The sequence below is a fragment of the Lithohypha guttulata genome (genome assembly GCF_036872675.1).
Source record: "Lithohypha guttulata strain CCFEE 5908 chromosome Unknown scaffold_7, whole genome shotgun sequence".
NCBI lineage: Eukaryota > Fungi > Ascomycota > Eurotiomycetes > Chaetothyriales > Trichomeriaceae > Lithohypha > Lithohypha guttulata.
The window spans coordinates 716,822-743,621 of NW_027042756.1; the positions used below are offsets into that span (position 1 = coordinate 716,822).

Genomic DNA, 26,800 nt, shown 5'->3' on the forward strand with positions numbered 1-26,800 from the left:
CCGCGAGTCGCAACAGTCACTGCTCCCTTACTCGCCGCGTACCACTGCCAAATGTTAGCTCAGACAATCGTATCAGCCAAACTCGTAGACGGTTCTTTATAGGAACCGATATGAGTTTGAGAGAATACTGACCACAACGAACGGCCGAGGTCTCGGCTCAGATACGGAACTGATGTTAATGACTTCTCAAGTTAGTAGAAGTGAGGCAAGTTGGACAGTTGCACATGTCGCAAATTGACCATCTCTGTGGCTCGATCAGGGGGGCCACTTACATAGCCCTTCGAACTTCTTCTCCCTCCAGAACGGCACAACGACTTTGCACGAAAGATAGATTGGCTTCACATTGACCCTGCAACTCGGTCAGACCACGATTACTAATCAATACCCTTACTTGCCGAAACATGGCGTCGAACTGGTCTTCAGGTACTTCGTGAGATGGTGCAGCGATGTGTACAACACCTGCACAGTTCACCACTATGTCCAGCTTGCCGAAGTTCTTCAGCGCCGCATCGAGAATATCTCGCCAGGCGGACTCCAGTGTTACATCATTCACATGTGGGAAGCATGAACCTTCTGGGGCAGCCTTAGCAGTAGCTTCGACGTTCTCCTGATGAATATCGACAGCTAGGACTTTCGCTCCTTCTGCTGTGAGCTTCTTCACAATGCCTCGGCCGAAGCCTGCTCCTGCTCCTGTTACGACAATGACCTATACCGAAGGTGAGTAGGAGGATGATCTTCTCTAAACATAGAGTACATACCTTGCCATTCAGCCTATTCATGTTTGCGCTTCGATGTAGTTCGATTGTGTAAAATACTTGATTTAAGTGCCTACCCTCACATAAGCAAACACGTATAATCCATATGCTCCTCGTCCATGAGACAATCAACTGTTTCTCCTCATCGTATGAGCCGACATTGGAGAATGGTTCTCTACTACTACGAACTGTTCATTCTCCAAGAAAGATTAGCTCGACCTCTCCACTACTACACTCCACATTAGAGACTGATAAATTGGCAAAGGTAAAATGAGGAGAGTTGATTGTGTTCCTAGCAGTCAAGAGCCATAATCTGGTCTCTACACCTCATCTATATAACCATCTCAGAAAGCAATTGTAGTCGGGGTATCTTCAGCTTCTACTCCATCCAGAACCATAGCAACCAAGCGCGATCTGTGCTTCCAGACACATAAATCCTGTCCTCTCTGTCGCACACTGCCTCGATAATAGGAAACGCCAGCTCGCCTATCACGGAATGCTCCTACTCATGCTCCCAAGCGGCAAGGCCCATCTGTCCAGATGTCACACCTCATACTAGCACATAAAGGGAAGCCATAGAGCTGATTCCCAGAATCATACTGCCCCAAAAGCAAGCATTATTCAAAATCCACCTCCCTCTCACAAATTTGCTTCTCTGTATAGCCACAATCGGCAACTGTAACATCATCGCAAAAATGGCATAACCCCTCAACTTCATGCTGATACAGCCCATGATCAGCTCGTGACCGAAACTGCTGATGAGGAATGTCATGATCATAGCCACTGAGGTATTTGTGTATGCCTTGGTAGCGAAGAAGACGTGCCGTTTGAGGAAATTGTACACTGGAATGTTCCACTCTCTGCTGAATTCGAGCCAGTCTTCGCAATTCCACCAGTCCGAGTAGAAGTGTCGATCGGCGAAGCAGGAGAGTTCGGCGAAGGCACCCAGGGCATATTCCCATATGGTGAGGAAGGTGAGGAGGAATTCAATCATGAAAGGGAAGAGCATGAGACTTATTGATTCTGCCAAGATGAGGGCTTTGTCCGAGAAACCAGGTGTGACACGTAGGCGTATAGTTGCATCTGCTAAGATTGGAGTGATGAACTCTTCTGACACAACGGTCATAAGGAAAATGCAGCCAAAGACTGCAAGTGTTTTGTAGAAGACCTCTAGCCAGCGAATGTGTGATGTTCGTGGATATTCGAGTTCGTAGCAGAGTGTAGGGCATAGAACATAGTCGGCATAATTGGCGAAAGTTAGATTCTGTGGAAATGTCACATTACCCATGGGGGACGTCAGTTCTGTGGCTAGATTATGGCGCAATTCAGTAAGAGCTTCTCTCTCTTTTTCAGCTTGCTCTTCTGCTTTCTCGTGCTCGGAGGAGGAAGATGAATCGGTACTCAGCTGGCGCAGGCGTGCAGGAGAGGTTGGGTAGATGACAGCTTTCTCAAGTGATTGCGACGGATCTGGCCTATCGAGCGCACGTAGACGACGTTCTGTTTCGGAAAGGTGGCCATTGTAAAAGGCGTAGCTGTGCATCTTCATGAGGAAGGTGAGTGTGTGCAAGGCAAAGAAGACCTGAGCTGTCCAAGTCCACTCAAGGACGAAGGGCCACTCTACCCAGATGAAGAGCCAGATGGCCTGGTAGATGCTTTGTATCCAGAAGCCAGCTTTGCGCCATTGGAGAATACCTTTCGAATTGCGGAATATCTTCTGGAAGTACACACTTGCGGCAGTACTGAGAACCATCAGTCCATCGGCGAAAGCCAATGTGAGGACATTTCTTGAGAGCAACTCGTAGACCTGTGTCCGCAAAGGATACCCCGTCTCCTTGATATTTTTCAGTGCAGTCGTGATAACCATGATGCCTAGCGACATCCAGAAGAGGACGAAGAAACCTCTAAAGTCGCTGTATTCACTCTGAGGATCGAAGTGGGAAGCTCGTGGCTCATACTTTATGGTGTGGAACAACCGCTTCTTCGCAGACGCCCTTGCAACCTGTCTCGCAGCGGAAATAGACTGCGCTGAAGGGGGCGCATCTTCAGGCAATGGAGTGCTTTCTCGACTTCGCGTTGTTTCTGCTAGATTTGAGCTGCCCTTGTGGAAGCCGTTGCTCTGTGTTTTCGAAGCACCATTGACTCGCGTCGGACGAGGCCGTAGTACACGATCCGCACCTGGATCAAGTTGATGAGACATATTACTAGGTCGGGTTTCAGTTTCTGGGTACGTATATAGTAAGGGAGGAGGGGAAATTGTTATAAGCAGAACAGAAAGTTGTACATTGCTGATTTTGAGTGACACGGGTCCTGTCAATACCAACGATGATAGATGCCTCTCAGCAAGAGAGAGCAACTCGTAAAGATGGCAAAATAATGCTTATTACCTGTTTGATATCAGTGCATACAACGTCGATCTTAGATCGCCTTTACATCTCCGTTACTATTGCGTTGGCTTTGAGGCATGTCCCATGACGCACGTATTTTCTCACAACAACCCCAAAAGTGTTCCTCCTACTGGTGAATCACGTCAGCCTGCGCTCGGGATGTGGAACACCGAGCTCGGCAACCAAGTCTCGGCATTGATCAAAATCCGTACGGCTATGGAGATCTTGAATCCGACATACGAAGTACTGGCAGTGGTTGTACTTGTTGCGCTGCTAAGCATTCTTAATAAAGGCGCGGAGAGCATCTCCGAGGCTTGAGATGTCCAGACAGAGTCAGTCCGTTTACTTTCACTCACGTCCTCGGACGACTGAGGTCTCCAATGGACGCTAGCAAATACAATCTGTTTCTATTCTTCGTCGTGGTAGCTATGCCGTCAAGGCAGTAATCGCACGCCACGATGCTAGAAGAGTCCTAAGAGGCTTTGACCTGGTCTGTCTGTGAGTATGGGAGAGGCGGTGAGACAGGATAGAAGCTCGTGTAATGCTTGATGGTTCGCCCTACTATTGTTCAATCTGTAATCGATGAGAGTGATCATGCTTTGTTCGAGCCCTGCAGTAACTTCGCTTCAGCAACATATACCATCGCTGTAATCTCAGAGCTTCAAGAACCTTCATAGACTAACCAGCCCTGTGCTGTAGTACTACGCTCCTTGCAGTCATCCTAGTGCGTAGGACTTGCTCATTAGAGAGACAATCAAGTGCCTGATGGCCCTGAGGATATGTCAGGCAGTCAGGTGTCAAGGCTCACAGGCAGATCCAGCCATTAGCATGCCTCTTTAGACTTGGGCAACGTCTGATCGAAAGTACAACGCCAATAGGCAATTCGGAATAGCAATCTGCACTGCTGAAGAGTACGGGATTTTTCGAGCGAGTCTGGACCTCCCATAAGACACCGACCTTGATGAACGTGTAAGCCCCTCCGAGGGCGTCCTCTTGCCCACCGACTCCTCCAACCATGGCATCCCTCAAGCAATTCATTCGCAACGTGCGGGCTTCCAAAACGATTGCAGATGAGCGAGCAGTCGTACAGAAAGAGAGTGCTGCGATTCGTGCCAGTTTTCGAGAGGAAAGTCACGATTCCAATGTCCGGCGCAACAATGTTGCAAAGCTGCTATACCTCTTTACCCTTGGTGAGAGGACACACTTTGGTCAGATCGAATGTCTGAAGCTATTGGCCTCGCCTCGATTTGCGGACAAGAGACTGGGCTATCTGGGTACCATGTTGCTGCTGGACGAGAACCAGGAAGTCCTTACCCTGGTCACGAACTCTCTGAAGAACGATCTGAACCACTCAAATCAGTATGTTGTGGGCCTGGCGTTGTGCACGCTTGGAAACATTGCTTCTGTCGAAATGTCGAGAGACCTGTTTCCAGAGATCGAAAACCTCATACAGACTTCAAATCCCTACATTCGGAAAAAGGCTGCCTTGTGCGCAATGCGAATATGTCGGAAAGTACCAGATTTACAAGAACACTTCCTGGAAAAAGCCAAGTTGATTTTGTCTGACCGCAACCATGCTGTTTTGCTCTCTGGGCTTACTCTGGCAGTAAATATGTGCGAAGCTGAAGAGCAGGAAGAAGTAGAGGAGGGGGTCATTGATATGTTCAAGACGTTGGTACCACAGCTCGTTCACACTCTTAAGAATCTGCAAAGTTCTGGATATACACCCGAGCACGACGTCAGTGGCATTACAGATCCTTTCCTACAAGTCAAGATTTTGCGACTCTTCCGTGTACTTGGACGTGGTGACGCTGCAGTAAGCGAACAGATCAACGATATCCTAGCTCAGGTTGCAACAAACACTGAAGCCTCCAAGAATGTTGGCAATTCGATTCTGTACGAGGCAGTGCTCACCATACTCGACATTGAGGCCGACTCTGGTCTTAGAGTGCTGGGCGTCAATATCCTTGGAAAGTTTCTAGCCAACAAGGATAACAACATTCGATATGTCGCGTTGAACACCCTGATAAAAGTCGTTGCAATCGAACCAAACGCTGTGCAAAGGCACAGAAATACTATACTCGAATGCTTACGAGATCCCGACATTTCTATCAGAAGACGTGCGCTCGACCTCAGTTTTACCCTCATTCGCGAAGACAACGTCAGAGTATTGATAAGAGAGCTGCTTGCCTTCCTCGAGGTCGCAGATACCGAATTCAAACCAGTGATGACGACCCAAATTGGCATAGCTGCCGACAGATATGCTCCAAGTAAGAGGTGGCATATTGATACACTTCTTAGAATCGTCAAACTGGCCGGTAACCACGTCAAAGAGCAGATTTTGTCTTCTTTCGTCCGCCTGATAGCCACAACTCCTGATCTACAAACATATTCCGTACAGAAATTATACGCAGCACTAAAGGCCGATATCACCCAAGAAGCTCTAACATTGGCTGCAACCTGGTCGATGGGCGAGTACGGTGATGCACTACTGAGAGGAGGCTCATACGAGGAGGAAGAACTGGTCAAAGAAGTGAAGGAAAGCGATATCGTTGATTTATACGAGAGCATTCTCAATTCGACATATGCCAACCAAATCGTCACAGAATACATAGTCACATCAGCGATGAAGTTGACTACAAGAATGTCAGATCCTTCGCAGGTCGAAAGGATAAGACGTCTGATCATGGTTCGCCAATCAGATCTGAGCATTGAAATACAACAAAGAGCTGTCGAGTACGGCAATATGTTTGGCTATGACTCGATTCGAAGAGGTGTTCTAGAGAAGATGCCTCCGCCAGAAATCAAGGAAGAGCATAGAGTGCTTGGAGAAGCCACGAAGAAGAAGGACGGCAAAAAGAGTATGCTCAAGAACAAGACAGCCAAGCCAATCTCGAAACAGAGCGAAGCAGACTTGCTTGGAGATCTTCTTGGAGGCTCGGATGCGCCCTCTGTTGACACAAGTGCTGTCATTAACGGACAACAGAACACAGCCGACCTTCTGGCAGATATCCTTGGAGGTGGCTCTTCAGTACAGAGCCCACCGCCACAATCTGTGAGTCCCGCACCTCCATCGGGATCGAACATGGATTCCATGCTCGATCTTATGGGCAACGGCACGACTTCGGCTCCTAAGCCAGCACCAGTTGCACCGTCTCCAGCGCTCTCAGGTCCTGCGGCACAGCCAGTGTACAACAAAAATGGCTTGAACATCACCATCCAAGTTTCTCGCAGCGCAGCTGGCGCTCAAGCCCAAGCCAGATTCAAGAATACAACGAACTTCGATCGCTTTACTGGTGTTGGTCTACAAGCTGCTGTGCCAAAGAGCCAAAAGCTATCGTTGCAGGCCATTAACAAGAGCACTTTAGAAGGTGGTGAGGAAGCTACACAGGCCATGAGGATAGTGCCTGCGGCAGGGGTGAGTACAAGCAATCCAAATTTTCAATAATAATGCTAACCAGGTCTTAGTCCTTACCACCAAAGCTGCGGTTACGTCTGAGGGTCAGCTACCAAAAAGACGACGGAAGTCCTGCGATAACTGATCAGGTCGACTGGAGTGAGACCTGAGATTATGTACCAGAATCTAGCTGTTGACCAGATCGATGACTAAAGATAATTTTCCAGCAAGACATGTTTCTCGTCGTGCATGCGATTCCTCTCAAGCTGCTCATTCTCATCTGCACCACCCTTACATTTCTAGAACCAACCAACGAACCAGATGACCGCATACTTTTTCGAGCTTTCTAGGTTCCTCATATTACCCTACTCATCCCTCGAATTAATCCTGCTTGCCGCTCAATTTCGCCATCCAGATCGGATCCTACTATGATTGCTCCCAAATAATAAATCTTCATCCTCATCCGAGGACGAATCATCATAGTTCAACCCCACATTACTCTCGCACCAAGATCCTGCATCATACTCGTCACCCACACCACTCTCCTCTTCCCCTTCTTTCCCCCTGCCCTCTTCATTCACACCCTCGGATCCCTCTTCCTCAATCCTTCTCCACCACCCATTCATCTTCCTCTCCAATCTCTCTCGCTGGTCAAGTTCCGCCATGACCTCTTTACTTGCGGCACGCTCTTCCGCCACCAGTTTACGCTGTTTTGTTAACTCGAATATTGCCGCTTGAGCTTCGATGATCGCCTGGCATGCTTGGATGTATTTCTGGTTGGTTTCGAGTGTTGGTGTGGATTTGGATGTGGGGTATGTGCTGGCTGCTTGTACGTAGGGGCTGTTTGCGATGGTTTGATTGTGGTGGTTGCGAGAAGAAGTGGCGGTGGTGGTGGTGCCGGTACTTTTTGTGGGTGTTGTGCTGTCGCACAGCGTGCTGCTATTAGTATGCTGCTGATTGAAAGTCGAAGACATTTCTGGAGCAGTACTGCCTCGCTGTGACTTGGCTCCGTGGTTGAAGATACTCCTTAGGCTGGGGACGGAGAAGAAGGTTGTCCTCGACCAACGATTGCCTCTGTCTGATGTTGAGGCTGACATTTTGAGCTACGTGTGTAGGGTTCGTTAGTTGGTTACCACGGGTATCAACCTGGTTTTATGGTGGTCTAAGAACTAGATCCTGGCTCAATGGCTCTTCATAACAGCTAGTATGCATGGAGAGAATCAGCAGGGTTTGAAGCTCTGTTGGTGAAAATGATGAATGGAAAATCGGGTTGTATGGTCTTTCAAACGTGTTAGGAAAAAGAAATGCTGGGACGAAGACATCGTCGTATTTAGATCTATCTTGAGAGTGAGCATGTTGCTGCCTATTAAGAGTTCATTCGTGCGCTGCCTCGTTGTGGTTGTGCAGCTGATTGGTCACACGACTTACCGGTTCGAGAACCTGGGGACCTGATATGGATATGGTCAGGTGAGTACTGGACATATTACACATATGACCAACTCAAGATAACACAACGTTTTGTGAATCATCAAGGCTTTGCCTCCATGGGTATTAGTGGTGAGACCACAGACATTGGATATTGGTTCATTAGGCAATGTGAAGTACTGCCAAAAGTAAGCGTTTCCGCGCTGGACGTGAAGCACCACCAACGATGTATCTAAAATCTCGAAGTTTCAATACCTCGATATAAGCCAGACCTTGCGATCGTGCTCGGTCATCTCCTCGAGCATGGCGCGTTCAGCCTCCTTGACTGCAATGTAATCGTTAACTATATTCTTACCAAGAAGGTCGATTAGCACTTGGTTTTGACCCAGGCATTGCAGACTTTGATTGAGAGACTTAGGTATGCGCTCAGTAATACCTTGTTGCTGCCTCTCTTCGGCGCTCAATTTGCAGACGTCGACGAGTGTATCTTTTTGCTTGAGTTTCACTTTGTTGTTCAAGCCATCTCGGCCAGCAGCGACAGCAGCTGCCATGGCCAAGTACATATTGCCCGTTCCATCTACGGTCTTCATCTCCCAGTGTGCATGTCCACATTTACGTATTGGCGCTTCTCTGTTTTGAGTACCCCACGCTATCCATTCACCTCCCGACCAGACGCCGGATGCGACGCGTGCATACGATTCCTCTAGAGGTAGAGACAAAGCGACTATTGACGATAGATGCTTCAGAACACCTGCCAGGAATGCGTTCTCGTGTTCTTGCACGATATGCAGTGGTCCATTCAAACTGAAATGCGCATGACTCGCACTGCCAGCTGCTGCACTGTACGGCCGTGGATAAACGGTAGCTCGCAATCCATTCTGCTGAGCTATGTTACTGATGATCTGACGCGCCTTGTAAAGCTGATCAACAGCTTGTACGGGCGGAAGAGGCGGCAAAGGAAACTCCCACTGAGATGGTGCTGATTCTGCATGGAATTGTTCCAGTTCAATACCCACTTCTGCTAAAGTTTCGACTATTGATTCGATGAATGGCAAATGTCGTGTCTGTAGACATGTCATGTTTGACCAGGAGTGTAATTCATTCACAACCTCGAAATCTTCGAATGCTGACTCTGCGCTGTTCATGATTGGCTTCATAAAAATTACCTCGATCTCAAAGCCCAGAAGCATAGATAGTTGACTTTCATTTTGAAGTGCTTCGACTTGTCGTAGTAGCGCCCAACGTGGACACCGGTCCCAGTGTTTAAGCTCATCATTGTGTGAAGGCATCATCCACCACGTCTGCACAGAGGCAGAAGGGCTATCAACACCTTTGTTCAGACGCAAAGAGCTCAGGTCGGGCCTCAGTTTGAATTCACCAGTTGTGTCACAGCCAGCGGCAGGCAATTCGTTCTGCAAGAGTCGTGGAAGCGCGCACGTTATGCCGATATATTTCTTTGTGATTAGCTGTCTTTTGAATCCTTTGATTGGAACCATTCTGTTTCGCACAGTTCCTGTATTCGAAATGAACTCGAGCCAGATGAATTTGATCTCTGGATTGCGAATCATGAAGTTGTTGAGTGCTGCGATATCGTCCTCGCCATCATTTTGCTGGTCACCACGAAGTGCTGCCTGTAAACTCTGTGATGAGGCGATAGCAGACATGGTTTGATCTACCGACGGTCCGGTCAAAGGCCGTGTTGGTCTATGTCTCATCGAGTAATTGGAAGTCCTACGAGATCTAGAGGTACGATGAGTGGTGGCCGGAGAAGGTATTGCTGTTGATGCAGCTGAGTCCAACCCCGCAGTAGATGGTGAATTTTGCGAAACGTCGCTTCCGCGATGCCACAGAGTCGTCCTTTGACTGTCGGTATCATTTCTTCCAACAGAACGGAGCAATTGTGGGTATTTTCTTTCTTCATCCAGCTTGTACAGTGCGTTTGAGTTCCAAAATAAGATATCAACCGCAATGTTAATTGCTTGCATTGTTGTGACATCCTTTGAGCACACCATCTCACCCAGAACTGTCTGAAGTGCCTCTCTAAATTGCCTGTTTGCGAGATAGAATGTTTCTGGAAAGAAATGGCCATCAGTACTCCATAAGATCTTGGACGCGGGTGTTAGCTCTAGAGCTTGTCTGAGAACGTCCTCCTGACCTTGTCGTGAGAGCATGGGAAAGACTTCGCCAATATCAAGCCAAGCATTAGCATAGTTTGCTGCCAGATATCCAGCTTCCCTAGTATAGGGCCACGAGGAGTGGAGAATGACAAAATCGACATTGGGAAAAGCTTCAAGCAGGGGTTGCATGAATGCTGGATTAGCTTTTACCAGATCGATATCGGTATCACCGAGCCCCGTGTGAAACTGAAACGGCTTTGTTTCGCCCTCTGTCTCTACCAACATGCTCAGGACGTCGCAAGTAGCAACGACTAGGAAATCGTTGACGTCTTTCTGACCAACACGATAATCATGCTTGCCGACAGCCTCTCGTAAGAAGTGGTGAAAAGAAGTAAGCAAAGAAGTTTCCGCGAGTGATTGGTGAGGCCGGAAAGCATTTCGACTTGCGAGATTGACGTCCAGGCCAGACCTGTAACAGACGACGGATTTGAAGCCGACAACGAGGGGATCAGCAGCAAGCTGCTTGATCTGATTTCTGAACATGATATTGAACCTTTGGATGAACCACTCAGACTTCTCTATGGACCAGGCTGTGTCAACGCCCGGGACTAAGAGGCCTGCAGCGTGGGCCAGCTGCTCGAGCAGCTCAGCAGCCACCACTTCGATTCTAGCTATTCGTCTGACGGTGGGAGCATATTTGTCGTGCCACCTGACAGGGTGGACATGATCCTGCGGAAGACCATCATCCAAGAGCAACGCATGTGTCCCTGCTAAGCATTTTCGGATCAACCCATTATAGTCCCGAATGCAAAAATCGTACCGGGCAGCTTTGATGTCCTGTAGGGAGGGTGGACAATCGTAAAGGTCGGCCAGATGTCTGAGACCACGAATATGTGCCAAAGTAGACTGAACGTGTTCCTGCAGAGCATGACCTTGGGCTTCGGAGGTAATGCTCTCGAAAGGGTGATCTGCATTTCCATCTGCCTCTTCTTCTCTTAACAAGTTGTGCGCATGATTATCAATTAGAGGGTATGTCCTGATAATGGCCCGTAGGTCATCGTCGTTGGGTTCTCGAACATTAGATAGGTAGTGAATGTCGGAGTAGGGTTGAATCTCTGGCTCGAAGGGCATGTTGTTGTAGTCACTGTCTGCGTGCAAAGGAACAGGAGGCCGTAAGTCAGCACAATAGTCCTATGACACGAGCGAGTTGGACCAACGTTCAGGGCTGAGGGACTTGTGCCGAGCAATTAATATTACCGTGGGATCTGGTGTGAGGTTCCATGAGCTCAGATTGTACCAGGTACGTCGCTATCTGTCGCAGGGTCACCAGCCATGCTATGGACACGAATGATCTGCGGGATCAGAGTCATGTGCTTTTCAGTCCACGTCGTGCACCAGAAGGAAGCTCAACTCGAGCATACTAGCTGTTACGCCGTCAAGCAGCGCGCTTTCCATAGCCTGATTCGAAGATTTGGAGCACAAAGGAAAACCCTACCACAGGCATTGATGCAGGGTCATTGGTCCCTGAATCGAGGAAGGACCGCCCTAAAACGTAGCTTCCGCGGGCCACAAAGCTTTGTTCGTGCTCCACGAGGTTTGCCAGTCTCGTGGTGACAGGGATGTTCTATATCACATCATCTAGAAGCCTGGCACGTTCGATGTATTGCAGATTCGACTTGTCGGTGGCCAGCCTCGCCGTCGCTATACGGACGACACCGGCTATTGTGATCGGTTCAATATTCGTAGCATAGGATAACGTGGCGGCACCAATTCAGACATCGCACTGTCAAGATCACTATATTGCCAGCGTTGGGGGTAACAGCAGATTATGCACTTTCGTGTGATACACTGAAATCAACCACTTGGCGAGAAGTTTGAGTGCCGTATGTACTTGTCGGTCATCACTTGAGTGAAAGGGTGGCATCACAATCGCTCAAGATATTCACCTTCAGCAATGGCAGGCAGGACTGATCCTACCTCATCTTCATGTCGCCGTCAGCAGTCAAAAGGAAGCTGAGCAGCTCAGCACGATCAGTCAGTCCACCACCCTTACGTCGTCGTACTGATGCTGTTCAAGCGCAACGAGCAGCACAGACAGAAAGCACCAATCACTCTCACAAGCTCAACTTCTACAGCTGGAACGTCAATGGCATAGGACCACTCCTGCAGAAGCAAATCAGCTTCACACCCGACGCAACCTATCCATTGAGAAACTTCCTCAAAGCCCACAAGTGGCCACACTTTCTGTGCCTCCAAGAAGTCAAGATCAACCGAGCTGATACAGCAACCCAACGTCGTGTCGAATTAGCAGCAAATGCAGGTGCTCAATCGGATGAGCCCACATACAATACACATTTCTCCCTGCCTCGAGACAAGTACAACGCTACAGGGTTCAGTGGTAAAGTGCACGGTACAGCGACGCTGACAAGGGACGACACACTGGAAACTGCTGCCAGTGTACCTGATTTTGATCTAGAAGGCCGCGTGCTCATACACGAATTTGCAACAATTCCATTGGTTGTAATCAACGGCTACTGGGTCAATGGAACCTCAAATTCATACCGCAATCCAGATACTGGCGAAATCCAAGGAACAAGGCACGACCACAAACTCCGCTTCCACAAGCACATATTAGACCTCTGCAAATCGATCGAAGAGCGCGGTAAATCAGTACTATTGCTCGGTGACATGAATGTGGCACCGACCCGAATCGACGGCCACCCAAACCTACGAACATCACCCATACAGCACGTCATAAACAGAGCCGACTTCAATCTCAAATTCCTAGACAAAGATTCCGAAACCGGTCTCAGAGGAATAGACGTGTTCAGACACTTGCATGGAGAGAAAAAGAAATATACCTACCACGGACGAGGAAGACCGTGGAGCGAGAGCTGTGATCGTGTGGATTTGATTGTTGCGAGTCGTAAGCTTGTGGACGATGAGGCTGTCATCGTGGATACTGATATCTGCGATAATCCGCACGATAGAGGCCACAGTGACCACGTGCCTCTTTGGGTGTCACTTCATGCCTCAACATGGCTGAATCAGAGCGAAAGCAAGGTGGATTGATGTGTCGAATACTGTACCTCGGCCTGCGAATTGCTTGAACATTTTGATGGTGTCGAGACCTGGTAGAGTGGCTGAGATCCAACGCACCACATTTGGTACAGATTGCGGGCGCTCACCAGGTACAAATTAGGTTTGCTTATCACTTTTGACGGGCAAATACCACCAAGATTTCGTGTTACCGATCAGGAGCACGGCGAAGAGAGCCTTGCGGAAAAGTGCGCATGTATACGCTCAGCTTACTTACGTGAGGCTTCAATGGATTACCTACAGCCTTAGGCTAACGGTATTCAAAAGCTCTGCGTCTTCAAGCTCTCCACCTAACTTCTCTTGTAATTTCCTCACTCACACCTCTTCTCTTCCATTGATGTACAAGAGGAGCTACCGTCACATTCCTATTCTTCTCCTCGTACAGCTGCTTGCTCAAATATCGATATATCCATTGACTTGCTCCATTATACGCGATGGAGTGATCAGAATCTGTAAAGGCCACCATCTGCCACTTGGCAGGACTAACAGCTTCGCCTATCAAGAGGTCAACGAGGGCAGCAGTGTTTTGGTAGTGTACGTTGTCGTCACTGTCTCAGATCAGCTTGAGCAACGGAGAGAAGATGGAAGAACGTACCCTGTACCATGCATGATTGCGAACTTGCCTGGTATTGAATTGAAGTTCGTCGTGTTTCGTATGGCGGTCTGATTATATCCTGCCTCATTCTCGGACAGTATTTTCATGTAGCGCTCGGTATAGAGCGTGTCGTAGAAGCTATAATCGATTGGTATCAGCAAGTCCGTATGTAAGGAAGTCAACGAGCTTACCGCCAATCACTGACAGGCGCAGTAGATAACCCTAGGCTAAACAGATGATCCGAGTCTGCCTCAACAACCTTGCCTGCCAAGTAGCCGCCGAAACTCCAGCCCCAGATCCCAACATGGTCAGCATCAATGTAGTCAAACATATCAATTAGCTGGCGAGCTGCAGAGATCTGATCTTGCGCTTCCAAAAGTCCCAACTGCGCTGTGACCTCAGCACGGAAGGCACGACCTTTGTAACCCGTTCCACGACCGTCAACAGTGTAAGTGATGTATTCTAATTCCGGATCTGACGCAATGTAGGCATTGAAATCTAGAGGTTGAAACCTGTAGGAAGCTTCTTGGGCACCTGGTCCACCGTATGGTGTGAATAGGACAGGATACTTCCTAGAAGGGTCGAAGTTTGGCGGCAGGCGTTGCATAACGTTCATGGTATACTCGGTGCCCTCGATAGGAAGTTCAAAGTACGTGATATTCGGCAGTGTGTAATTTTGAAGTCTTTGATAAAGTGCAGAATTGTTTGTGACTGTCCGTAATGGAGTGCTTGAATTTGTAGAGTAGAGTTCTTGGTATGGCACATCAGGACCCAGGTAAGAAAGTAGGTAGTACTCGTTGTCGGCGGAAAAGCTGGCCGAATAGTAGCCAGGCTGTGTATCGTCCACGAGCGGTGTGACAATCCCTTCAGGATATGAAACACTGTAGAGATGACTAGACAGGCTGTGTTGTTGAGTCGATGTGTAGTAGACAAGCTGGTTTGTAGTGTCAACAGAAGCAATTGAGCGAACCTCCCAATCACCTGAGGTCAAGCTAATATTCTGAGCACCGTCATAAGAGAAGAGGTATAAGTGATTCCATCCACTAGCATCAGACTCATCCAGATACCACTCCGTAGCATTGACGTCGCCTATGTAGGTCACAGCCAGAAGGTTGTCTAGCCAGCCATCAGTGCCATCACGTTCACGAGTGACCGTGGATTCACCAGAGGCGACGTCAATGACCACATGTCTCTCCTGGTCTTGCTGTCTGTTGTAGGCTCGATACATGACAGTGGTGCTGTTTTCAGTCAACCATTTGACCTCTCCCACAACGGTATTGTTTGCCTCGAATGCGATGATAGGTACAGTGATGTTGGCCAATGACTCGACCTCCAGAAAGTGAAATTGCACAGTAGGATTTGTTGAGCCGACCTTTGGATATCTTAAGTCAAGCTCTCTAGGGTATGGCGGTGCATATTGCATGTTGTCCATGTAATATGGGATTGTGAAGGTGCCAACTCCTGTCTCATTGAAGCTAAGATAGGCAATGGAGGTAGCATCAGGACTCCACCACAGAGCATATCGATTACCGAAAATCTCTTCCTCGTACACCCAATCTGGCACACCATTGAAGAAATCAGGGGAACCGTTGAACGTAATCTGAGTTACCTCAGAGTTGTTGTGCAGATACAGATTGTTGTCACGAACGAACGCAATCATATCGCCAGTCGGTGCAAACTCAGCATACTGAATATCTCCAGCCTGGTCTTCCACGATGGGTGTAAGCTCTCCAGTGGCAATATCCAAAATCTCGTAATTTGCAAAGTATGAGTACCGATATTGCTTGGTGTAGTTGGTCGCCCAAAGCACCTTCTGTAGATCAGAACGGATCCAGTACTCCCAGTAATCCGACGGTACCTGCTCAGCAGGTACCAAGACGGTAGCATTTCCAGTCACAAAGTTCTCTAAGCTCAAATTTCCATCGTTGTCGAGCACTACACCAACACCGTCCTCATCTGAGCTGATCCACGATATTGAGGTCGACTGCGGCCTGAACCTTGGGGAGCTGACCGTATTGTTGAATGTCAGCCTTTGCACTCCTCCACCTAGTGGCTGTCGAGGTAGTCTTGTCTCGGTTTGGGCTATTGCTGAGCCCGTAAGCACAGTATACAGTAGTGCCGTGTTCAGGAACATGTCGGCTCTTACTGTGGTCAAATAGCTGCTGATTTCGGGGTCTCCTTCTGGGTATCTCAAGTCAACAGCCTAGATTTTCGCCTGGTTTAGCTACAGTCGTGCACCTTAAGCACATGAGTTGGACAGCTATATGTTAGCTTAATAGCTACTAGGACAAAGCAGCAATGCTTGGTGTGGGTAACAACGTAGTGAGCAAGCCATCATCCATTCAGTCAGTGACCCATGAGTGGCAGGTCCGTCACGAACGGCAATACCGCATTGCTACCACACGACCACCTCCCATAAGGGAAATCATAGCGGATCCTGGCAGGAACGACATGATTTGGTGATGAAGAGATATGCAGTTACACGCACCTGCCAATTGAAGATATTCAAAATGTCGATCCTTCTTGACCGGTCAATTCCGCAGCAACTTACTATGCTGCCAAGAGGCTCCGTACATCTCGAATGCAACGCAATGAGCAAGCAATATTGACAGCTGTGTTTGCTTCAATATGTATGCCTGATGGTATACGAGATTGATTTCACTGAAGTTTGCAAGGTAGGATAAAGCATTTCTTACCTCTGAACTCAATATTTGTGGCGAATAAGGCAAATTATAGGCGATCTCTTTCTCTTGTTCTTAGATTGAGTACCGCAAATCTCGTTCAGAGATCTTCATCATGAACACGATTCCTGAATAGTTTCGTAGCAGCAACCGAGTCAGTATCTCTTGAGCCGCAGAGTCGATATGGATTGTCCGCGACAATCTGGCAACGTCCTGAGAAGTGACTACTGTGAGAAATGGTGAACGCGTCTTGACTGCTAAAGGTCGACCTGCAACTTGTGCTCTAAGACAAGGTTCACTTGTAAGTGCACAGGGTATCTCTTTATACTTGAGTCATCTGTCGGGGATATCCCGTTCTCGCAGGCGTCCACCTCTTCCAGCAAACGTCCACGTTCGGTCTCTCTAACATCACGTCGCCTGCGTCGGCCGCATTGCTACCCAGTACAACGTTGTATCTTCGTGGTGTGCCCTGATCTGCGCAGAGACAGACGAAATTTGAGAGCGATGTTGTAGACTATCTACGTCTCGGAGGACATATGCGAACTCATCAGCGACATGACGAAATATGTATCGCACACGCGTTCGTGACGCGTGTAAATCCTACAACGCGTCTGGAGGAAAAATTGAGGTTCACCATAACCCTGAAATTACACTATTGCAAAGTGCGATCTCAAGTTGTGCGAAACAAAGACCAAGAGAGAGAAGCTTGGAGAAGATGATCAATTCATCGCGCAGACTGCCAACCATACAGTCCAGTACTGATACACAAGAACACGAACTAGCACGCTCAGTATGCTTAGAGTAGCAAAACCGACCGTCAGGAGAGTTGAAGCTGAAGCACAGCTCTGACAACGCATGCTTTCAGAATGCAGTGTAAGCCCTACGCGACCTTAGCACCTCGCCCTGAGCTGAATACGTACATGCTCGATAGCTGAGCTTGATCCCCTCTCTTCGCAGCTCATGCATGCAGGATGATGACCATGCTCTCACGACCTTGAAAACACATTTAACCACTTTTAGCATGCCCACAACGCCTTGCTAAGAAACCCACGACTATACACGATCATCCAGTACCTCGTCGTCCACATGCCGGTTTCCCAATCCTCGCTATAATGTTCCGTAATCCTTGCTCTTGTGAGTGCCCTTGGTGCTGGTAGACGACGTCTCATCGTCCTTGTTACCACTCACCATAGCTTTATCGCCTTCTCCTTGAGCCTTCTCCTCCTCCACCTCCACATCTGCCTTCTGCACAGCCTGCAAGTCATCGTCCACCACGCTACCAGTCTTCGGCGACTGTTCTCGTGTTTCAGGTGGTGTGAGTACTCCGGTCAGCCGAGTGTCCTTTGCCTCGTCGACTTTCGCATCACCTAGAGACTTTGCACTAGCACTATCCGACTTCTGCTCATCATGTGCTTGTGTCTGACCACTAGTGCTGGACGACTCCTCCAAGGAGATCAGGTCTTCCTCCGCACCACTCTTCTTGACATCTTTCTTCTCTTTCGGTCGACCTGCATTGAGTTTAAGCTGAGCCTCCCAAAGCTCCTTGTAGGCTCCGTTGCCGTGCTCAAGCAGTTCTTGATGGCTTCCAGCTTCCACGATCTCACCACCTTTGATTACGAGAATCTTGTCGGCGCCCTGAATCGTGCTGAGTCTGTGTGCGATCACGAAAGTCGTTCTGCCTTGCGCAGGTTGCTCCAATGACTCCTGAATCTTGGACTCTGTTACCGAATCAACTGCACTAGTCGCCTCATCGAGGAGAAGAATTCCTGGCTTTTTCAAAATAGCCCGGGCGATAGCAAGGCGTTGCTTTTCGCCGCCACTCAACTTTTGTGCCATTTCACCCACCTTTTGCAGGTATTTCTTCGGGAATTTCTCGACCTTGTCGTGGAACTGAGCCGCTTGACAAGCTGCGATAACTTCATCCTTAGTAGCTGTAAGATTCGAGTATCGCACATTTTTGAGGATAGATGAATTGAATAGAACTGGATCTTGCGGCACAAGACCAAGCACAGTGCGGTAGGAATCGAGATTGACCTTGCTTATGTCCTGTCCATCAACAAATACCCGACCTTCGGTTGGATCGTAGAAGCGGAAAAGAAGGTTGAATATCGTGCTTTTGCCACCTCCTGTTTCTCCTACAAGTGCGATGGTCTGACCCGGTTCAGCAGTAAAGGAGACGTCCTTGGTGACTGTTCGAGTTCCGTCGTAGCTGAAACTGCATTTTTCGAACTTGACCGCACCTCCCTTGAACTGAAAGAGCGGAGCGTTCGGTGGGGTAACGATCTTGGGCTTCTTCTCAAGCAACAGCATCAGCTTTTCAGCATCGACCAGCTGTTCGGCGATATCAGACGCGAAATTGGCTAGTCTGGTCACAGGACTCATGATCTGGCCCCAGTACGTGATAAGCACAACAAAGCGTCCCACCTCGAGACGTCCTGCGGCGATCTCCATCGCAGCAAGGACGCAGACAAACCCGAAGCCCACAGTGACAACTAGCTCTTGTACTGCGTTGAGATAGATTGAGAAGCTTCGTTGTTGAATGTTGATTTTCGTGACAGCCCTCGTCTTGTCTTCGTGTCGTTTCTTCTCGTATGAAACCTTGTCGAACTCACTAACAGTACGCCAATGCATAAAGCTTTCACTCATGTGTGTGTACCAATTACGCCAGAGGTCAACGTAATATCTCCTCATCTTGGTCTTCTTCGACATTGTGATTCTGTTCGACCAGGAGAGCAGAATCATAGTTGTCGCGACAACGAAGCAGAGGTAGCCTCCGAAGAACTTTGACACTACGAACATAGCGATAATCAGATCTGCCACAACTGGAAGATGGTCAAACACGACATCTTGTAGGAGATTAATGACAGATTGACCTCGATCCATGATCTGCCATGTGGAAGGGGTCGACTTCGACATATGGAACGTGGCGTCAAGGTTCATGATATGGTTGTAGCAATGAGTCAGAAGTGTGTTATGGAGCTCGATATTCAATCGGTAAGATACTGTTTGCTTGATGAGATAGATGCCTGAGCTCGAAGATGCGAAGCGCAGGGCAACGTAGGCGAGGACTTTCCAAACAGCAAATTCGTGTGTTTTGGAATTGTGCGCATGAGTAAGGTCATCGATCACGGCACCGAGCATCAACGGAGTCGCTACAGTGATTGCTCGTGCAACGAGAGTGTTTAGGATCATCACAGACAGATAGAACCATTGTATGAATGAACGAGGTCGGACGAAGGGTAGGAAGATACGAAAAGACGCGATGTACTGGTACCATGGTCGGTCTCGAAGGGCGAGGCGTTGATTTTTCTCCTCCTTTTGAGCATCGGTCATGTCCTCCTCAGGCTTGCCTTCATCGTCGGAGAGACTGCTAATGACGGACTTATCGTCATCGTCCTCTTCTTCACGTCTGTCTTTCGTCTTGTTAGTGTCTCCTTCTTCTGCAGCCAAAAGAGGCTGAGTCTCTTCCACGGCATCGTTCTTCTTGTCCTCTGACAGTCCTTTCCTCTGTCTTGTCAGAGGAACAGAGACCACGAGTAGAAGCAACAGTCCAAGGCGAGACCACTGAACTGCTATATCTTGCCTTGAGCTACGTTTTTGCGACGTTGCCATGGCTGTAGAGACTGCGTAGGACACTAACGACAACATGAAGGGAACAGTCTGCTCAAGACCCGCACCACTCGATACATCAATCAAACTAAGAAAGATGACGAGCCAGATCAGTGAGCCGAAGAGGACAGAACCCACGTCAGGATCAGCATTCAGCTCCAGTGCGTCGCCTCTTGATTTGGCAAGGACGATGGCATGGGCGATGCTTAGTGCGAACATGGCGAGTGCACCGAGTAGGTGAAAGGTGTTTGCCCATGAGCGTTTGTCGGACTTTCGCTTCTTGAGACCGCTACGATCTGTCATCCTCCGTCTTTCTGACTTTCCCACTCTTGAATCATCGCGTAACGACTCGAACAAGCATACGGCAACGTAGAAGATGAAGCCCACCCCTGCCGACAAGCTGTCGAGCAGGAAAGGTATTGCGACCATTCTTTAGCAACGTCGTCGCAATGGCAACAAGGCCTTCACAATGCTTTGTGAAGAATGGTGATTACTAGGTGGCAACCACAATGGCTTAGTGCTGTTTTGGAGAACGGTCAGTCAACGTGGTCGTGTCGCACCCGCTTGCAAATATAGTTGGCGCAAGGTGGAAGGACCGAGTCTGCTGTGGTTTGTGTTCGAGCATGACAAAACAACGGAGTTGTTGAATTGTTATTCGTGTTCTCGATCGCCACTTTCACTCCAGAGTGGCGACGTCGTCCGCAAAATAAACTCTATTGCATTGACGAGGCTAGTGAAAGCAAAAGTGCAGATGCACTTATGGCGATTCAGTGACAGTGTGATGGTTGGACTTTGTCCAGAAAGCAGTGAAGCTTCCGCATAACGCAACGGAACTGGGGACCCAAGCGATCGCCATCTGGTGATCGTTTGCCCACTGACTACTGGCGTTGTTCGTGGTCAAAGGGTGCCTGATGCAGGTCTAGAGGAATATCCAAGAAAGCCGGCGAGGAAATTGGCGAGATTGGCTGGTGGAAATGCCCGAGGATGGATGCTTGCACGATCACGCGGACTATTTGAGCTGAACAGGGCTTAATGAGGGCGGCAGTATTACTCAGTGGTGCAGTCAGGATCTGATGAGTGTCTATACTTCAGCCTGGACTTGACCATAAATACCACACATGCACGCGAATGTGCCTAATTACAAGAGGGACCTGCCAAAAAGGCCTTTGCGTTGGCCGTGGCATGGACGAGCATTTTGGCAGCGACGGTTGGTGTGCTTAGCGTTGTGGTGGGGCAAAATTGTCCACGCCGCCGCCACTGAAAAATCGGACGACGCACGCCAACTTCGAGACAGGCAGCTAGTGTAGGTACCCCTAGACTACTGTAAGGCATCCTCAAGCTTGTTTTGTTAGCACACTGATGGTGCAATATATGAACGTGGCATGCTTGTCCATTCCCTCTGATCCTCAACGATCAGCAGGCACGACAGTGAGCACGGTATCTTTCGAGATCGGCGTGCCTACGTCAGCACTCAGAATATTAGTCTTTGAGGACGCTTTAAGCTGATCTAGTGAGCCTTGCCTCACTCATCGTGGTACTTCAACGCACCTCGTAGTCCTACCTTCTGCCTAGGTCGATGTCGGCAACTAAAATCATTCGATCGTCTTTCACATCGGGCGCCGGTCCTCCAAAGAATGGCACAACAGCGGTTCGCACTATACCTTCAAAAAGACCACCCACAATTTTGTCCTGTAATGCCTCACCAGTCTGTTTAAAGTCAGGATAGGCATTAAGCTCGAGCAGCCACACGTTCTGGTGCTCATCAACCAAGAAGTCGACGCCGAAGACCTCGAAAGCATTTGGGATGGATTGGAAGTGTACCATTTGCTCTCGTGCAGCAGCTTTGAAGACCTCGCCTGTCACCTGGCAGATTTGGGCGAAGATTGCTTCTTGCCACCCGGCTGGCAAGGCTGATTCTTGAATATTCCAGAATGAGTATACCGAGGAGTCTTTCGTGGATTTATCCTGAAAGCATGTATTTGTCAGGTGCTGTGTCAGATCGATTTGTGCGTCACTTCCCGTGGTGCTGGGGTGCTGATATGGCTTAGCAGCGAAGAGAGCTAACATCTCTTTGTAGACAAATACTTTGAGTGCTCCGACAGCCAAAACATAGGTGCGAACGTGAAACTTGTGGTTGTTGTGAGAAGGCAATAGTGCTGGATTAGCGATGTATGGTTGCACGATGAAATGTCGAAGCTGTGAGGTCATGGCTACCTGTTTAGTGTCTTGCTCGTGATCAGTCTCTGCACCATCTTCGCCTTCCTCTCCTTCATCGTCGCTTGGTGGGTCCCAAGCGTCGAAAATTGACTGCAGTTCTTGCAAACTCGAGAATAGCTGGATCCCCTGGCCACCATCGCTCATACCTGGTTTTAGGATCCACCATTCCTTTGAGCTTAACTCTGTGGCAGCATCATTCCTCTGCATGCTCTCGTGTAAGTCCCAGGCATCGACAAGTGCATCATCCAGGAATTCAGCATAGTCAAGCTCGAAGTGAACACTTGGTTTGAAATGGTTCCCCAAAGCACTATCAGGATGCTTCGTCAACCATGTAGCGATGGTATTTGACAAGTAGTGCTTTCGTATCAATGCTTTTCTGATAACATACGCGCAAACCAATGCTGTTGTGCTGTGTTGCATGGCATGATCAAAATTCAGATCTTCGTAGTCTCTGAATGAGACACAAGGTCTATCAGGATGGTGCAAAGCCACGTCTTGTTCAACAACGTCAAATGCTATGGAGTGTGTGTTACGAAGCGCTTTGACAATCAACGGCTGAACATACGGTTCTGGATGTTGCACAATGGCGAGTGCCCTATTTTTCGCCAGTTCAAGGTGTGAGGATGCCATTTCATCACTACCGTAATTAGTGTTCTGACAAATGTGCAAGACGAGATCAACAACTTACTCACAGCTTGATCTCACCTGTATAGTGAGGCAGATGCCAAAAGTTTGCTTTTAGGGGCGTGACTGTGATGTGACCTTGAAGCACGTGCCAGCCATCTCCTTTTCCAGCCGCAAGAGAAGCATCGCGCACATCTGCAAAATTAGGCGACCATTTGAAGGTGACATGATCGCGGTAGGTTGGCTTTTCTCCATTGGCAGCGTCTGCAGACTTTCCAGCATCACGAATTTTGAGCTCCTCGGTATTTGGATCTTGGTCACCTGCGCCTCCTTTGAGCACGGTGAATGAGCTGCCACTGGTCCATTTGTTCTGGATCATATCTGTATAGGTAATCAGCTGCTCCTCGACGCCTTTGCGCAATGGCACATTGATGCTGTAGACATGCACGTCCTCGGGCCATTCGCTGGCAAATTTTTCGATCAGTTTGCTACTCACTCTAGACGCAGCCGCAATGATTTCAGGGTCGTGGTCACGAGAGTCAAATGCGTACGACAAAGCAATGCTCTTCTTCCCCATGGTTGCACCTTCCAGGGCAGCACCAAGTGTACCACTTGACAATGCAAAGACGGCAGTAGTGTTACGACCATAGTTTGGACCACTGACAATCACATCGATCGGGCCACGATCATTAAACAGATGCCAGAGGCCGATCTGAGTGCAACTAGCGGGTGTTCCATCTAGCAAGATCCATTCCTCACCCCCATCCTCAAAAGGTCGGTCTTGAGTGATGCCATCATCCTTGTGAAGAGTTCCTGGTCTGAAGTAGGTTGGCGTGAGTGTTTGACCTACCATATGCGCTTTCCCAATCCATGATCTTTGTGTGTTCGGTAGGACAACAGAGACTGTATGACCGGCCTTCTGCAAAGTATCGACTAGAGAATGCACGTAAGGACTCGATTGATTGGATGGTGGTCCATCATCATTGGTCAGCTGAGAGAAGTGTAAGCGAAAGCCGTTTCTGTCTCACACTCGAACATACAAGAATATGCATCTTTTTCTATGCTGAAATTATGGGTAGATGGTAGGTGGAGGACTACGAGGAAGAGAATACTACTCGAGCAGTATCGAACGAGAAAAATGTGTAATTACGTCGTGGATTCGGCTCAAACTTTACCGAGACAGTCGCGTTGGTTTCCACGCTCCAGGGTTTTGTGATTCAGCAGCCTCTTCCCAAATTTCCATGGATCGTCGCAGAAGAGAACGTCTACGATCGCGTTCGCCTGAACCACGTAATCGCAAGCAAAGAGAGCGTTCTCCTCGCTCTCGAGGTGTTCATGATGCACCACGAACATTGCCATTCGTTGCGCGTGAGATAACCAAGCATGACTTAATCCAATATAGACCTATGTTTGCTCTATATCTAGACATTCAGAAACAAATTGATATTGACGAACTAGAAGACGACGAAGTGAAAGGACGCTGGAAAAGCTTTGTTCACAAGTGGTAAGTACAAGCTATTGAAGTCACAATTCCAGGTGAAGAGACGAGGCTAACCTGGTAGGAATCGTGGAGACCTAGCTGAGGGTTGGTATGATCCCAGCACACTTCAGAAGGCACTCCAAGCAGCAGACTTACAGAACTTGAACAGAAGCACGAGCGATGCAGCAGGAAAAGATGGCCCCGGTCCCTTGTCAGACGAGGTACAGGACGATAGCCCGGAGGACGATGACTTCGGACCCGCTCTTCCGCAGGAACTTCAAGCCGTTGTGAGCAGCGAAACAAGCCTGAACAGATCAGGTCCCACAATCCCCTCCATGGATGATATCAGGTCACGTAACGAGGACGCACGTCTTACAGCTGCAGAGGCTAAGGAGCAGAGATTGGAAGACATGAGGCAGAGCCGGAAGCTGGATCGGAAACAGCAGAAAGAAAGACTGGACGAGATCGCACCTCGTGCAGAAGCAGGTACAAGGGAAAGACAACTAGAAAAGAAACGCGATATTGCTGCATCTAACCGTGCTTTTGCGACGTCGAAGGATACAGGGGGCGATGTTGAGGTCCCAGAAAGTGACGTGATGGGTGGCGACGATCTGGGTGAACTGAAAAGGATCAAAAAGGAAGAGCAGAGGAAGAAGACTGAGAGGGAGCTCAAGCGCGAAGAGATTGAACGAGCCAGAAGGGCAGAGCGGGAGGAGCGCATTAAAAGGATGAAAGAAAAGGAAGACAAAACGATGAGTATGCTCAGAGAATTGGCACAGGCTAGATTCGGTGATGGCAACGTCCAGTCTGCGACACTCACAGGTGATTAGTCCAAGAACATGGTGTAAGCAGCAGAGAATGTATACATTGCTTCATCGATTTTATTATTATGTAGCTATATTCAAGAAGCCTGGAGAGCAGCCACAGCATCTGCGCCGTCAGCCGATCCATTCGGCTGGGACTTCTCTTTGTCCTGGTTCTTCTGTGCCGCAAGCTGCCACGCGGGAATCGACACTTTTCCGGCCCCATATCCCAGATTCGTGCTCGCTGGCTTCGCAGCTGCGGCGGCCGTGTTGGTTGTACTCGGGTTGCTTCCACCAGGTACTACGAACGACGGGACTGTGCTCGAACCATTGACGCCAGTCACGTTATTTGAGCTACCTGGAGCAACTTCGCTGGTTGGTGTGCTCACACTAGGTGAGCGTACACCAGGAGCATTGTATGGCATAGATGAGACGTCTGGCTTGGGTGCTCGTGGAATATTGAACGATGCTGATGTAGATCCAGCGCGATTCTGCATCAGGGCTTTCAAGCTTGACAGCTCAGTGCTCAACTCTTTCAACTGTCTCTCACTGCCTTCCTTAACTGTGTCAATAGCTCTCGGCAAGGAGTCCCTCATTTGCTTGATTTCAGATTCCATCTTCTTACTATCGTCTTCACGTCTCTGATTTGCAGCCTTCAGGTCGGAAACTATGGTCTCGATATCGGCAATGGCACTATCAAGTCTTTTGGTTCTCTCCTGCTCCGCCTCTTTTAGTTTAGTGGTGTCTTCTGACAGCGTGTCGAGCAGAGCAAATGCTTTGTTGAACTGCTCGTCAATGGCAGCCTTATCCTGCTCTAGCTGTGGAGGAGTTGGAGGTGCTATCAGGGGTTTAATGTAACGCTGTGCTAGCACATACAAGCCGTATGATGCTCCCCCAACAACAGTCGCCATGATGAAATAGTCTCGCCAGTCTCGTTTTGGTGGTTCAGGCGGAGGTTGTTGCGGCCACTGCCCGTATGGCGGCGGATATGCATAGCCCGGCGGAGGCCTTTGATATTGTTGTGGTGCATACTGTTGGTTCGATGCTGGCAGAGGAGGTGGACCTTCGCCAGTTGCCTGTGCCATTGCCAAATCGATCTCTTCCTGTGTAAGATTCTTAGATCGTAAAAACTCAATCCGCTTCTCTACTGGCGACGACGCGACTGAGGCATCTTGCAGGAAGGTCACAGCCGAAGAGATCAGGTCTTGTCGAGGCGCCATGGCGCACCTTCACTTCTAGAAGCCTTCCCAGAGCGTCTAGCAATGGTTCAACATGATGCAAACGGCATGAACATTCGAGTTATCGCAGACTTTAGCATTGTGAATGGTTGGACGTGATAATCGCTGGACGGTCCAGTCAAGCCGAGGCTTCGAAAGTTGTAACGGGAAGGTCTGCCGCAAGATTAGCGTGAAAGCTAATGCCAGCCCTTGACAACAGATGTAAACAAACCATGTTGACATGTGCGAAAGTTGAGCTTTCTTTACAACAATGTCCTCACGTCCACACAGACAGCGAAGTGGTTTGGACGTGACCTAGCCCAGCACGCTTGCGACAAGGAATTGTGTAATTCTGCTTCAACAACAACCCTGGACCTATTCAGATATCCCTCACGCG

The 26,800-nt window shown here is 48.9% G+C and overlaps 11 protein-coding genes across 11 annotated transcripts; 3 read left to right on the plus strand and 8 right to left on the minus strand.

Annotated features, from left to right (window-relative positions):
• Positions 1–268: 268 nt before the first annotated feature.
• On the minus strand, positions 269–779 carry LTR64_008102 (uncharacterized protein; the record flags this gene model as incomplete). Its single annotated transcript, XM_064902417.1, has 2 exons — positions 269–706; positions 759–779. 2 exons carry the CDS (start codon positions 777–779, stop codon positions 269–271), a joined length of 459 nt encoding a protein of 152 aa, XP_064751391.1.
• Positions 780–1,305: 526 nt separating this feature from the next.
• On the minus strand, positions 1,306–2,952 carry ARE2 (Sterol O-acyltransferase 2 (Sterol-ester synthase 2); the record flags this gene model as incomplete). Its single annotated transcript, XM_064902418.1, has 1 exon — positions 1,306–2,952. The coding sequence occupies one exon, from the start codon at positions 2,950–2,952 to the stop codon at positions 1,306–1,308; it is 1,647 nt and encodes a 548-aa protein (XP_064751392.1).
• A 1,202-nt stretch (positions 2,953–4,154) lies between these two features.
• Positions 4,155–6,706, plus strand: APL4 (clathrin associated protein complex large subunit; the record flags this gene model as incomplete). The annotated part of the gene is made up of 2 exons (XM_064902419.1): positions 4,155–6,557; positions 6,608–6,706. 2 exons carry the CDS (start codon positions 4,155–4,157, stop codon positions 6,704–6,706), a joined length of 2,502 nt encoding a protein of 833 aa, XP_064751393.1.
• A 228-nt stretch (positions 6,707–6,934) lies between these two features.
• Positions 6,935–7,633, minus strand: LTR64_008105 (uncharacterized protein; the record flags this gene model as incomplete). Its single annotated transcript, XM_064902420.1, has 1 exon — positions 6,935–7,633. The coding sequence occupies one exon, from the start codon at positions 7,631–7,633 to the stop codon at positions 6,935–6,937; it is 699 nt and encodes a 232-aa protein (XP_064751394.1).
• Positions 7,634–8,209: 576 nt separating this feature from the next.
• Positions 8,210–11,209, minus strand: LTR64_008106 (uncharacterized protein; the record flags this gene model as incomplete). The annotated part of the gene is made up of 1 exon (XM_064902421.1): positions 8,210–11,209. The coding sequence occupies one exon, from the start codon at positions 11,207–11,209 to the stop codon at positions 8,210–8,212; it is 3,000 nt and encodes a 999-aa protein (XP_064751395.1).
• An 855-nt stretch (positions 11,210–12,064) lies between these two features.
• Positions 12,065–13,150, plus strand: LTR64_008107 (uncharacterized protein; the record flags this gene model as incomplete). The annotated part of the gene is made up of 1 exon (XM_064902422.1): positions 12,065–13,150. One exon carries the CDS (start codon positions 12,065–12,067, stop codon positions 13,148–13,150), a length of 1,086 nt encoding a protein of 361 aa, XP_064751396.1.
• A 304-nt stretch (positions 13,151–13,454) lies between these two features.
• On the minus strand, positions 13,455–15,906 carry dpp4 (Dipeptidyl peptidase 4; the record flags this gene model as incomplete). Its single annotated transcript, XM_064902423.1, has 3 exons — positions 13,455–13,725; positions 13,773–13,910; positions 13,964–15,906. 3 exons carry the CDS (start codon positions 15,904–15,906, stop codon positions 13,455–13,457), a joined length of 2,352 nt encoding a protein of 783 aa, XP_064751397.1.
• A 1,654-nt stretch (positions 15,907–17,560) lies between these two features.
• On the minus strand, positions 17,561–20,491 carry LTR64_008109 (uncharacterized protein; the record flags this gene model as incomplete). The annotated part of the gene is made up of 2 exons (XM_064902424.1): positions 17,561–19,964; positions 20,094–20,491. The coding sequence occupies 2 exons, from the start codon at positions 20,489–20,491 to the stop codon at positions 17,561–17,563; spliced, it is 2,802 nt and encodes a 933-aa protein (XP_064751398.1).
• A 1,128-nt stretch (positions 20,492–21,619) lies between these two features.
• Positions 21,620–23,756, minus strand: PBY1 (putative tubulin--tyrosine ligase pby1; the record flags this gene model as incomplete). The annotated part of the gene is made up of 2 exons (XM_064902425.1): positions 21,620–22,916; positions 22,972–23,756. 2 exons carry the CDS (start codon positions 23,754–23,756, stop codon positions 21,620–21,622), a joined length of 2,082 nt encoding a protein of 693 aa, XP_064751399.1.
• Positions 23,757–24,309: 553 nt separating this feature from the next.
• LTR64_008111 (uncharacterized protein) lies at positions 24,310–25,213 on the plus strand (the record flags this gene model as incomplete). The annotated part of the gene is made up of 2 exons (XM_064902426.1): positions 24,310–24,407; positions 24,466–25,213. The coding sequence occupies 2 exons, from the start codon at positions 24,310–24,312 to the stop codon at positions 25,211–25,213; spliced, it is 846 nt and encodes a 281-aa protein (XP_064751400.1).
• A 71-nt stretch (positions 25,214–25,284) lies between these two features.
• PEX14 (peroxisomal membrane protein pex14) lies at positions 25,285–26,406 on the minus strand (the record flags this gene model as incomplete). Its single annotated transcript, XM_064902427.1, has 1 exon — positions 25,285–26,406. The coding sequence occupies one exon, from the start codon at positions 26,404–26,406 to the stop codon at positions 25,285–25,287; it is 1,122 nt and encodes a 373-aa protein (XP_064751401.1).
• Positions 26,407–26,800: the final 394 nt, after the last annotated feature.